We start from the raw sequence: 13,694 nt of genomic DNA, 5'->3' as shown, positions 1-13,694 counted from the left end.
CGCCGGAAAATACGGTAGTGTACAAATACCGTTTCCTGTCATTCCCTGCATTTCTGAAATTCAGAGTGTGTAATCTTTTATATAGCAAAAATAGTTCTGGATTAAGAAAACTCTACTGTTTGGAGAAGCACAAAAGTACCAAAGACAATGAGACTGAAGAAACAGCTAAAGAGGCATAAAAAAACCTGTTAGGAAAAGAAAATAGTATCTGATGATAGGAATACACTTTAGTTGTTGGCGGTGTCATTTGTTTTGCATCATACTCTCCTTTTCATTTACTCAACAAGTGAATTACTTCAGTGAATTCTTTCCCCAACAGATAAATAATTGTCTGTATATTTGTAAACATGCAGGGTTTTTAGGATATTTCCTTGTAACTATAAAATAATTCAAAATTTCAACTTACATTTTAAATATTCCGGGGTCAATGAATCACTTTCCAAAAGATGTGTGGATAGTATTTTATAAACCTCTGAATGTTCCCCCTCAGGGACAAAATTAAATATACTCTGATCCACAAGGTCAGACTAAATGAGGAAAAAAAACAGATTGAAAACTAAAATGCAGTATTAATGAATCTCACTTTTTAATATAAAATCGAGCTGTCGAAGAGGAAAAAAAGTATACATTCTGTAGCACATGATCAGGTATGCTACCTCAGTATTAATTTAGATGTGGCTAATAAAGGTTACTATATTCCCATTATTAGTTGTGTTTTAGTCCCATGAATATGGAAAGCACTGAACTCTTCAGTGGAGGAATTATAGTATCCAACTTTAAAGTAGCAGTTGTGCAACCTCTGTGAAGAAGCTATCTGTCTGCTGGACGGGTGACTTTGGGCAGGTCACCTCCTCAGATTCATGACAAACTACTTTTAAAAATTGCCTTGTTGTCGCTAGGAATCAAAAGTGACTTAAAAAAAAACAGTTTTCTACCTCATTGTCTGCTTTATTACAGAAGCCTTTTTTTGTAATTTCTGTATGGATATATAGCATAGAATAACCTCCTTTGACTTTTGGACTTCAAGTAATGAAATATTGTTTCAGAGTATTGATTTTCAAGTGTTCTGAAAAAATACACGTATAGTCAATAGGATTTTCTACTCGTTTTCTTGCAGGGGCAAAACTTCATGCCACAAGTACAAATATTTTTAGCTTCATAATGTATGAATGTGGGACAAGCTCTTCAGACTGCCTGTCTGGTTAGATGAAACTACTGGTACAAAGTTTGGACCTGGATCAGTAAGTGTAGAGAAGTACATACTGTATTTGCCAGCATATTTCAATTCACACATACAAGCAACTATCCTTCCATTCTATTATTATCGTTTGTTTATCCACTCTTCCAATCTTTAGTATATAAAAAAACTGCAACAAATTTTATGTCAGGTTTATTTTTTTGGCAAATAACACTCCATATCTTAATATACTTCTTTTGAAGCTAGTTTGTGCTACTGCATGAAATTCTATTCAATGAGAAAAAATGTTTTCAAAAACCAGAAGCCGTATCTTGAGATAATTGCATTGGTTCTAGCCATAAATATTGATGAAAGTCAGCATTTAAAGCCTTAAAGAGAATGCATGCTTATATAAACTGCATTTTATTCTTCAATGTCCAAAATGAAAGCATAGGGCACGGGTCAGCAACCCACAGCTCCGGAGCCGCATGCAGCTCTTTGAGCCGTCTCCTGCGGCTCCCAGCCGCCCGGTGCACGCGCACCTCTTTGAACGGGCAGTGGTGCGCACGCACCTCTCCAAATGGAGAGTGGCACCGCCCATTCCGAGAGGTGCGCGCGCACCTCTCCAAGCCGCCGCTGTCCCGTCCGGAGACCTGCCGCGTTCGTCAAACATTGACGAACACGGCAGCTGTGCAAACGGGATGGCGGCGGTTTGGAGAGTGCGCGCGCACCTCTCCCAAGCCGCCGCCGTCCGGAGACCTGCCGATGTTTGGGGAGGTTTGGGGAGGTGCGCACGCACCTACGGTCGTTCGGAGAGGTGCGCGCACACCTCTCGGAATGGGTAGCGGCGCCGCTTCTTGGGAAAGCTGCCGCGGCCCGTCTGCAAAGCTGCCGCTTTCGGCAGCTTTGCAGATGGGCCGCAGCAGCTTTCCCAAGAAGCGGCGCCGCTGCCCGTTCGCGCAGAGGTACGGAGACCTGATGGAACCGGTTCCATCACACATAAAAAAAAAGGCAACTGCGCGCGTCCGCGCATGCACAAGAAAAACCCGTTTTGCGCATGCGCAAAACTTTTTTGCGCATGCACGTGCATGGATGCACGCACACGGCTCCCACTTTTTTTTATGTGTGATGGAACTGGTTCCCAGTGGCTCTTTTCCTTTTTCAGGTTGCCGACCCCTGGCATAGGGCAAGTTTTGAAGATGGCCAGCCTAACTAGTATAGTGGAATGGTAGGTTAAAGATCTTCAACTGTGTATCTTCCTTTCATGATGCCAACCAGAGATATTCCTAGTAGCCTACATGGGGAGGATACATGCATGTGGATTATTATATGCCATCATACTCCACCTGATCCTTCAATAATTTATTAATAATCTGTTAGTAATTGCAAAAAATGTATTACTTTCTCTACCCAGAGGCGGATTCAGGAACATGAAGAACTTGCTGGATTTACACAGGCATTCCTGCATGCTCCTTGCAGCATGCGTTTGCATATATTAAGCAGCAATATAGGTTTAAAACTTTTATTGTCCTTTTCCTATTTATGTATGTATGTATGTAGTTTGCCAGCGGAGTTGTAATGGGTTCTAGGTAACATAAAATTGTATAGTTAAAAAAATCAAGATGATTACTTTAAACAACATATATAACCCAATTAGCCAAATGAATATTAAAAGTGACAGGCTGGAACTGTTTAGCATGGCATCACTGATAATAATTCATCTCTTAAGACCTTCTGGGAAATCTATGGGTTTTTTTAAGGAATGGGATGAGTTTGGGGGGGTCTTCAAACAGAGGGCAGCTACTACAGAGAATGACCATGTCTGGCTTCCTATAAGGATCTTTAACAAATAGTCCCTAGTCAGTTAAGGGAGACCAAGTCTGTAGAGGTAGCCATATTATGGTGACCTCACAACGCTAATACTGCCAAGTGCCACAGTTGCTTAAAATACCGCAATACCGGACAAACACTTGGGAATGGAGCAAGACCTGGTTTTAGGCCTGACAGAACTGAGGTGTATCTCCAGAAACTTTCCTTTCACAGCACTGACCTTAGAGAAACTATAGTACAAGACAGACCAGGCTTTCCTAAGCTGGTGCCCTCCTGGTGCAATGAATTTCAACTCACATAATTCACAGGAAGCCTGGCCTGAGAGGAAATCCAACGCATCGAGAGGGCACCAGGGCTGTGGAGAGCTGAGAGTAACACAGGAGAAATTCCACTTGAGGAAAAACAAGAAAATCTTTTTTAAAAAAGATGAGGATGCTGTTTAAATTCCAGATTCTTAAATGGCAGATGGTAAATTGCCCATCAAATGACTTTAGAAGTTTGGTATCTCTCTGAAAGTGCGTACTTACTGGCAAATGTTCAAGTAAGGGGGTTACACTTTCTGATACATATATTATACTTCCATCTGTCATGATTGCTAGAAAAAAACCATCAAGAGCCTGAAATTAAACAAAAGAAACAGTTAGAGATAAACTGGTCTCTAACTGTTAATTTAGTTAACATTCAGTAAAAGGAAATAACTTAATTGAACGTAAAAGTAAACCTGCTTTCCATGGTGAATAAATATATAGTTGGCAATGCTGAACATTATCTAAATAGAAGATCCTGGGTTAGGTTGGGAAAATGTACAGTACCTTATCGCTGAGATTATTTTTTATCTTATTTTTCAGTCTAAAAGACTCTCAACAGGACTAGAGTTCATTTTAGATTAAAAATTAAGAAGGCTGAAATTCAAATAACTTAAATAAAATATTGGCAAAAATATTATTTCAAAAAAACCAGAAGAAACAAAAACAGTAGAAATCAGATATATATATATATATATATATATATATATATATATATATATATATATATATATATATATATATATATATATATATATATATATATATATATATATATATATATATATATATATATATATATATATATATATATATATATATATATATATATATATATATATATATATATATATATATATATATATATATATGACTAATTCTGCATGCCTTCTCAGACAATGGTGAAACAATAGTAAGCGTTTCAAAAGTCAGCCAAGTCATGGAAAAATGGAAAGCATTTTCTATAAGCTAGACCCAATCTTCTGGGCTTTGAAAAGTGATAAGATACATTAAAGCAGGAGTCCAACATTAGTCCAAGAGCCAATTTAATCTTACAAATATGCAAATATGATATTCCAAATAATAAACAAGGCATCTTCCCTCCCATTTCCCCTGAATAGCATTCTGCATAAGTGACATTTCTTGGGAACATATTTTAACGTACTATTAATAAAAATGCACTTTAAGGATAAAGGTAAAGCTAAAACGTTATGTTCAACTATGCCAATATAATATAAAAAAGCAACAACAATAATAGTCTAATCACATATTTTAAAATAAAAACACATTACCTCTAACATTAACTGAGTGAATTCTTCATTAGTAAGGAATGTGGGCTTCCAGTCCTGTCGAATCTCACTGGCATCTGACTGGGCACTGATTTCTACAAAAGAATAGAAATTTTCTGTCTATAAAGACGATCTACTGTACCTGTCCACCTTTGTATGCTGCTAACAACCTAGTCATTCTAGATGGGGAGAAGGCAATAAGCTATGTGTAAAGACTAAAAATGAGAGTACCGAGTCAGTCAAACAGATGAAAAACAAAAGGTTCATTTCGCAAGATAGCTCAGTTTGCATTTTGCTTCGAAGTGTCTGGCCAGGATCCTACAAGACTATTATTTTCCAACAGCAAATGTCCATTCTCCATGCAAATGAAGTGAGTTGTTAATCCTTTGTTAAGGTCCAAAATTCCATCCAGCTGACTAACACAATATCTTACTTACTTGACCTTAAATTGGAGAATACTTTATTTGCAGCTACCAAAAATATAACTAAAATTCACTTTAAAATCTGGCTGCAGCCAAAGCATTCTTATTTTTTATCAGTAATGTGCTACAAATCAACGAAGCTCACAAACGTTAAGATAAACTTAAAATCTTATTTAATTAACTTGCATGGGATGGAAGTTCTATAGCACAGGGCTTTTCAACCTTTTCACCCATTGTACCACTTTTAGGATATGGCAACATCCGAGGACCACCAGTCGCCTAGCAAGGAGTCAAAAACTTGATGACCAAAAAAAAAAAAAGGAAAAAAGTGATGGAGTACAGGTAGTCCTCGACTTACAACAGTTCACTTAGTGACTGTTCGAAGTTACAATGGCACTGAAAAAAGTGCCCCCCAAGCCACAGCCGAGCAAGACCCCTGCCTGCCCTCCCGGCCGCGTTCTTCCTCCTGTCCGAGGTTTTCACTGTTGTGAGCATTTCTGTTGAGGATTGGCAGTGGGGGGTGGGGTGGGCGGGGTGTTTGGTTTTTATTCCCCCCCATCTGCTGGGTGGTTGCAGCAGGTTTTGGTCACTTCACATGATTCTGGGACACTGTGACTGTCATAAGTATGAATCAGTTGCCAAGCATCTGAATGTAAATCACAAGACCCTGGAGATGCTGCAACATTCCAGCTGATCGCCGCTTCTTTTGGGCTCAGCAGAAGCACCAGGATCAGTACCGAGCTCCAGCTGGAGCCTGGCGCTGATCCTGGCGCTTCCGCTGAGCCCTGACAGCCCTGCAGCTCCAGCCGTCTCTCGCTCAGGCTTGTGCTGTGCTGCCACCGGTTCAGTTCATTCCTCTCCCCAGCTACCACTTTTCTAAGATGGTCGCGTACCACCTGCCAGGTGCCCATGTACCACAGGTGGTACCCGTACCCCTGGTTGAAAAGCCCTGCTATAGCAGACATGTCAAACTCGTGACATCACGTGACGTCGCGCGACAGTTTTGCCATTGCCGGCAATGGGGTGGGTGCGGCTTCCACGTGTCGCTTCTGGCCCACGGGCCAGCAGTTTGACACCCCTGTTCTACAGAGAATGGGAACAAATTTCATTCTAAGAAGCTCAAGCATGAAAGGGACAAGGGAACACTTGCATCTGATCTGTCAATCAAACCTAAACCAATCAATCCAAACGGTGAGCAGAAGAATCAGTTAAGGCCAAGAAAAGGTGGGCTTTAAAAAGAGGACCGGGAAATTCTATTTTGCCTTTGGCGTAACTTCTTTTTTAAGGGGCAGAGTAGAGCAGCTTTCCAGTTGGCACACAGCCCAGTGAGCAAGACTCTTAATTCTCAGGGAATTGGAAAATGGAGAGACAGGAAATATTTAGCAATTTAAGAACTAGTGGAAGGAAAGAATTGGAGAATGAAATTAGGGAAAAAGAAAAGGCCCTAATTTTGAACCCATTGGATGTGAAGATTAAGGAGGTTATTAACCTATTAAGAGGACAATTTGATAAGTTGATGGCTGATCAAGTGGCAACCAATTTACGGTTTGCTAGGCATAATACTTTTTGCAATGCTAATAAGCCAGGTAGATGGCTAGCCTACAGGTTAAGGAAAAAGCAAAGGGCTTCTAATATAGATAAAATTGAATATAAGGGAAAGGTTGTGTTTCAACAGGATCTTATTAAGGAAGCCTTTGTGGATTTTTATTCTAAACTATATGCTAAGGAGAAGATTAATGAAAAAGACATTGATGTATATCTGAAGAATGCTAGCATCCCGGTTCTTACGCAAGAACAAAAGGAGGAGATTAATCAATTGATAACAGAAGAAGAAATTCTTGTAGCAATTAAGGAACTGAAGGTGGATAAAGCGCCAGGTACGGATGGTCTGACTGCGGTTTATTACAAAAATCTACAATTGGAGCTGATAAAGCCGTTAAAGGAATTGTTTCAGACAATTCAGAGGGGGGGAAAGGTGCCTCCGTCTTGGAGAACTGCTTTTATTTCTTTGATTCCGAAGGAAGATCAAGATGCTACTCAAGTAAAAAACTATAGACCGATATCACTTTTAAATACAGATTATAAGATATTTGCTAAGGTGTTAGCTAATAGATTGATGAGGGTTCTGCAACAGGTGATTCATGGGGATCAAACCGGGTTTATTACTGGTAGACAAATGAAAAATAATGTGAGGCATATAGTTGATGTGGTGGAGTTTTTGGAAAGGAACAACCAGATCCCTGCGGCGCTAATTTTTCTAGATGCTGAAAAAGCTTTTGATCAATTGAATTGGCAATTTTTGATGAAAGTTTTAGAAAAAATGAATTTTGGGGATAAATTTTTGCAACCAATTAGGGCATTATATCAAAAACAAACTGCCCGAATAATAGTTAACAATAGTCTGACTGAAGTATGCAATATTGAGAAGGGCACAAGACAAGGGTGTCCGTTATCACCTTTATTATTTGTTTTAACATTGGAGATATTATTGGTAAAAATACGGAATTCGGAAAGAATTAAGGGTATTCAAATTAGAGATCAGGATTATAGACTGAGGGCGTTTGCAGACGATCTGGTTGTTACGGTGACCCAGCCAGAAAACTCTGTTGTGGACCTGATGGAGATAATAATGCAATATGGGAAGGTTTCTGGATTCAAGGTTAATGCACAAAAAACTAAAATTCTGGCCAAAAATATGACAGTATCGCAAAAGGCCCTTTTAGAAGGATTAACTGGATTTGAGATTGTTAAAAGGGTCAAATATTTGGGGGTGTTTTTGTCACCCTCTAATACAAAGTTATATAAAAATAACTATGAAAAGTTATGGGGAAAAATTCAAAAAGAATTGGAGAGCTGGGAAAAACTGCAATTGTCTTTGCTGGGAAGAATTGCAGCAGTGAAAATGAATGTCCTGCCTAAATTTCTATTTTTATTTCAAATGATACCGGTCCTTAAAAAAGATTCTAATTTGGAAGAATGGCAACGGGGTATCAATAAATTTGTTTGGGCAGGGAAAAGGCCACGAGTTAAACTTAAGATTATGCAGGATACTCGTGAAAGAGGTGGTCTTAAAATGCCTAATCTTAAATTATATTATGAAGCTGCTGCGTTATCAGGAATAAGTGATTGGATTAATTTGACACAAGAGAGATTATTAAATCTTGAGGGCCATGACTTGTTATTTGGCTGGCATGCATATTTGTTGTATGATAAGAAGGTAGATAATGTGTTTAAAGTGCATATTTTAAGACAGGCATTGTTGAGAGTTTGGAAGAAGTATAGAAATAAGTTAGATTACAAGATGCCGTTGTGGGCAATCCCAAAACACGCAATAGAAAACATAAATGTTGGCTTCAAACATGATGTGACTACGTATAAGGAGATTTTAAGCTTGGAAAGAAATGTCTGGTGTTTGAAGCCGTACAACCTCTTGCGAGATGAGAAGATTGTTCAAACTTGGTTTCAATATACTCAGTTACGGGCCAGGTGGAAAGAAGATCAGAAAACTGGTTTTGCAATGACCGATGAAAATTTGATAAAGCAAATTAGAAACCAGGGTCCAGCACATATTAAACGGATATATCTTGCATTGATAGAAATTGATTCAGAAACAGAACTTGTTAAAGACTGTATGATAAAGTGGGCTCAGAATATTCAAGAAGTTATTTCAATGGACACGTGGGAAAAGATCTGGGTGAGGAACGTAAAATTCACGCAAGCCCAAAACCTAAGAGAGAACTTTTATAAAATGTTTTATAGATGGCATCTAGACCCTAAAAAGCTTGCAAGTATGTATCCGAACTATCAACCTAAATGTTGGAGATGTGGTGGAGAAGATGCAACGTATTTTCATATATGGTGGACCTGTAAAAAGGTTAAGGCTTTTTGGATAAAAATTTGGTGGAATATGCAGAAGATCTTTAAGCAAAGGATAAAGTTTTGTCCGCAACTGTTTTTGTTGGGCATAATTACAGATGCTACTGTGGTGGACGTTAAGTTGATGCTGAACTTAATCACAGCAGCAAGACTTTTAATAGGTCAATATTGGAAAAAGGAGGAACTGCCGACTATAGAAGAATGGACTCTAAAAGTTTCTGACCTGGCGGAAATGGCAAAGATTTCGGCTTACCTGAAAGATCATTCGCAAGAACGTTATATTATGGAGTGGAAAAAGTGGATTGATTATATCCAGAACAAATATGGGACTAAGAAATTTCATTTAGCATTTGAGTAAGTTTCCTTTTCTGTTTTCTTTTCTTTTTATATGTAATATTAATATTGATTGTAATCATATTATATGAGCTAGAGGGTGATAGAATTAATAGTTTATTGTTGTTAGCATATGGATGCTTATGATTGTTCTTTGTTCTTATACCCTGTATTTAGCTCTGGGAAGTCAGGGGGGGAGGGGGGAATGGGTGGGAGGGATAGGGAGGGTTAGGGAGGGGTGGAGGGAGGGGGGGATTGTTAAAGATAAAATGCACTGTAAAACTTTTCAATAAAAAAAAAAGAACTAGTGGAAGTACAAGTGAATTAGAATCTACTTTTTGTTTGTTGTAAACCACTCTCCTGCTTTTATGCAAAAATTGGTTTTAAGGAAGTCCTTGGCCTCCAATTTTCTGTATTAGTTCTGCGTGCATGTTTATTTATTTATTTATTATTTATTTATTTATTTTTGGGACTTATATGCCGCCCTATCTCCCGAAGGACTCAGGGCGGCTAACAACAATAAAAGCAACAATACAAAAGTTAAAAGAAATTAAATAAACAGCCCCAAAATAAATTAACTAAACAATTCTTTAGGCTAAAAATAAACAGCCCTTTCGCTTAATTCCTTCCTATATTTGCCTTTCACATGTATCACTATAACTTAAGTGGATTTTTTTTTAACTTTTTCCCAAAATCAGTCCACCCATTCTGGGAAGAACTTCAATTATAACACACACATTCTTGCTGGGCCAAGGAAATGGATAGGAGATCTGTCTTTTGACTCCCTTCAAGTAAAAGTCCACAGAGAAGGGTTTTGTCTGGAATGAAGTGGACAACAACGTTTACTATCTAAGCTTTCACAAGAAGAGGTGAGAATTATAGATCTAAAACATTCCTCATGAGAATCATGGGGCCAATTCACCTGTTTGCATATGTGCATATATGGTGTTTGTTTTTTTGTGGCCGTGTTTATATAACTCTAATAAATTCAGTAATTTCACTAAAGAAAGACTTTTAGAAATAAGTCACTGTTAATAGCAATAGCACTTAAGACTTATATACCACGCCACAGTGCTTTACTGCCCTCTCTAAGTGATTTACAGACTCAGCATATGGTTCCCCCAACAATCTGGGCCCTCATTTTACTGACCTTGGAAGGATGGAAGGCTGAATCAAACTTCAGCCGGTCAGGATCGAACTGCGCAGAGTTAGCCTGCAATACTGCATTCTAACCACTGCACCACCAGGGCTCAAAGTAAAGAAAAGTTGAACTTATTGTCGAAACATTTCTTGTTTGCTATAATGTAACCAGTTACCTTCAAAAGCACAGATAACTTTCAGAAAATTTTTGTGTTCTTTTCTAGAGTTGTAAAATCCCTTGAAATGAAGTGGTTTGCAAGGCATGGAAACCCCATAAAACACAATCATTTAAAGCCTGTATCTGCACGTATATAGTTTTGACTGGGGAAAAAAAATGAAGCAAAGAGGCTATATGTACACATCTATGTGGAGACAGCCAGAAACTACTTACAAAGCAGCTATGCAAGCTTGAAAAAGATGTGGCTGCTTTAAAAATTCAAAGAGGAGTGCTCTTTATTGTTAACAAAGCACCTCTTTCAAAGGATTTGCTTAATCTTACTATTTTTCATCTTCGAAATGTTATATTTTGCGGTGGTGGTGGTTGCTTATGGTCTATCCATTTAAACTATTGGTTCCAGTGATTTCTCAATAACTCATCTGCCAACGTCTCTAAAATGTTCTATACTGGGATAGGGGGGAACTGAGCATGTATTTATACATTTTGTACCATTATTTCAGAAGATTTTCCCCTGGAGCTGCACAAAGGACGATAATATATTTATCAATTTCAAAAAATTCACAACTTTTGTGTAACATCCAAAAAAATTACCTTTGTGCTTCCTTAAAAAGTCAATACTCTTCTGCAATACAGTGGATTTATCCATCTTTCGAGCATTGCCTGGAAGCATGGATCCCAGTTCTTTGATGAGTACATTAAATTGATCTCTGCGTTTCTTTTCAGACTTGTTTCTTGATACTCTATTAAAAAAATAATTATAACTAACATAAGAGAGAATGGCATTATATAAATTCTTGATGGGTCTGAATCCTGATGAAGACATGTTATAGCCAGATTGAAGTCATAACATTTAACTCTTATCACAACTAAGAGAAGAATCCAAGGTCTTGCAAAGTCTAGAGCAGGGGTAGGCAACCTCGGCTCTTTTATGACTCATGGACTTCAACTCCCAGAATCTGACTCAGGAATTCTGGGAGTTGAAGTCCATGAGTCATAAAAGAGTCATAAAAGAACCTGCAATTAGTGCAGGTTCGCATCCCACCAGGCTCAAGGTTGACTCAGCCTTCCATCCTTCCCAGGTAGGTAAAATGAGGACCCAGATTGTTGGGGGCAATTAAGCTGACTTTGTAATAATGCCGCTTGGGGGGTGTATGAAAGCCCTAATAAGCAGGCATATACATAGAATGAAGGCTACTGCTAAGCTTGTAAGCCGCCCTGAGTCTTCGGAGAAGGGCGGGATATAAATGGAATTAAAATAAAAAAAAATAAAAGAGCCGAGGTTGCCTACCCCTGGTCTAGAGGAATGCTGGATCTAGTAGAGAGGAGTCAGGCTGGTCAGATGGATGTCCCACAATAAATCTCAAAGGAAGTTTTATGGGTAAAAAAAGTAGGCAATCCTATCACTAACAGGACCGGAAATTGAATATTTTAGGCAGTCATGAATCGGAAGCCTCCTTAGTTTCTTTAGCTATCTGCCCATTTTCCAAAGTACATAACCACCAATTGACATAGTACCTTTCCCAACCATTTACTTGGTAAGAAAGAAAAAAGAAAGTATAAATTTTCACCAGAAAATCCTACATCACTGTTTCAGAGGTTATTACAAAGCATTCCAATCCCATCACCCTCATCACCAAAAAGCTCCTCCTACTGATTTCATATATATATATATATATATATATATATATATATATATATATATATATATATATATATATATATATATATATATATATATATATATATATATATATATATATATATATATATATATATATATATATATATATATATATATATATATATATATATATATATATACAAATTGATAAATAGAATATGACTAAGTCTAGATTCAGGGACGCGGTGGCTCAGTGGGTTAGGACGCTGAGCTTGTCGATCAGAAGGTCGGCAGTTTGGCGGGTCGAATCCCCAGTGCCGCGTAACAGAGTGAGCGCCTGTTACTTGTCCCAGCTTCTGCCAACCTAGCAGTTCGAAAGCACGTAAAAATGCAAATAGAAAAATAGGGACCACTACAGTGGGAAGGTAACAGCGTTCCGTGCGCCTTTGGCGTCTGGTCATGCCGGCCACATGACCACAGAGATGTCCTTGGACAAGCGCTGGCTCTTCGGCTTTCCCTAGAGTTGGAAACGACTAGCATGCATGTGCGGGTGAACCTTTACCTTTACCTTTAAGTCTAGATTCAGCAAACCCATTTTCCCCCTTAATTTTTTAATCTTGTGTCAATTACCGTAATTATTTTAAAATATATAGAAATTATCCAGGAAAAAAATACAGGACTATTCATCAAAATATGGTATTTTGGAATTAAGAATACATATGTCACCTTCTCCACTGTTGCTATGAGAAACTTGGTTGGAGATTCATCTCCTTTTTCAAAGCCGTGATCAGGACTACTAGTCAAAATAATTATGTGAAAACTTTAGCCGTGTAATTTTTTTCAACGAAGCTGAAATATTCACTTTAGACACACTAATTGTCTTGATGTGTCCACTTTAACTTTTTTTTTAAAGAAACAGTTTCTAAATAGTTGCACATATGGAAATACAAGATTTTTTTTTAAAATGTAGAAGTCTGGAATCTCCTTAGAATAAAATGGAAAAAAGTTATTTGCTCAGCACTTTTCTTACAGTAATTAGTAAATAAATTACTACTCAATGTTTAATGTAAGACAGATACTGTCACTTCCACACTGACGACAATGGGAATGGAAGAAGAAAAGAATATTTCCAGTCAATATTTCATTTACTTTCCATATCTCTCCACCTTATGGAGATTGTTTCAAAATGCTATCTTTGAATTGTTGTTGTTGTTGTTAGTTGCGAAGTCGTGTCCGACCCATCGCAATCCCATGGACAACGTTCCTCCTGGCCTTCCTGTCCTCTGCCATCTTCTGGAGTCCCTTTAAGCTCACGCCTACTGCTTCAGTGACTCCATCCAGCCACCTCATTCTCTGTCGTCCCCTTCTTCTCTTGCCCTCAATCTTTCCCAGCATTAGGCTCTTCTCCAGTGAGTCCTTCCTTCTCATTAGGTGGCCAAAGTATTTGAGTTTCAGCTTCAGGATCTGGCCTTCCAAAGAACGGTCCGGGTTGATCTCCTCTAGGACTGACCGGTTTGATCGCC

General features: G+C 38.3%; 1 protein-coding gene across 1 annotated transcript in view; it reads right to left on the bottom strand.

Annotated features, from left to right (window-relative positions):
- Positions 1–13,694, bottom strand: part of CLOCK (clock circadian regulator) — a 63,923-nt gene that overhangs the window by 24,646 nt on the left and 25,583 nt on the right. Inside the window, exons 6-9 of the mRNA XM_081332985.1 lie at positions 11,142–11,290; positions 4,605–4,696; positions 3,535–3,624; positions 407–527 (exon numbers count right to left, since the gene is read on the bottom strand). Of these exons, the coding sequence (XP_081189111.1) occupies positions 407–527; positions 3,535–3,624; positions 4,605–4,696; positions 11,142–11,290 (452 nt within the window). The remainder of the gene's footprint in view (positions 1–406; positions 528–3,534; positions 3,625–4,604; positions 4,697–11,141; positions 11,291–13,694) is intronic.

The sequence above is a fragment of the Vipera berus genome (genome assembly GCF_964194415.1).
Source record: "Vipera berus genome assembly, chromosome: 7".
Classification (NCBI taxonomy): Eukaryota; Metazoa; Chordata; class Lepidosauria; order Squamata; family Viperidae; genus Vipera; species Vipera berus.
Note: the sequence above shows the minus strand (reverse complement) of the source record. Positions and strands in the feature narration are given on the sequence as shown.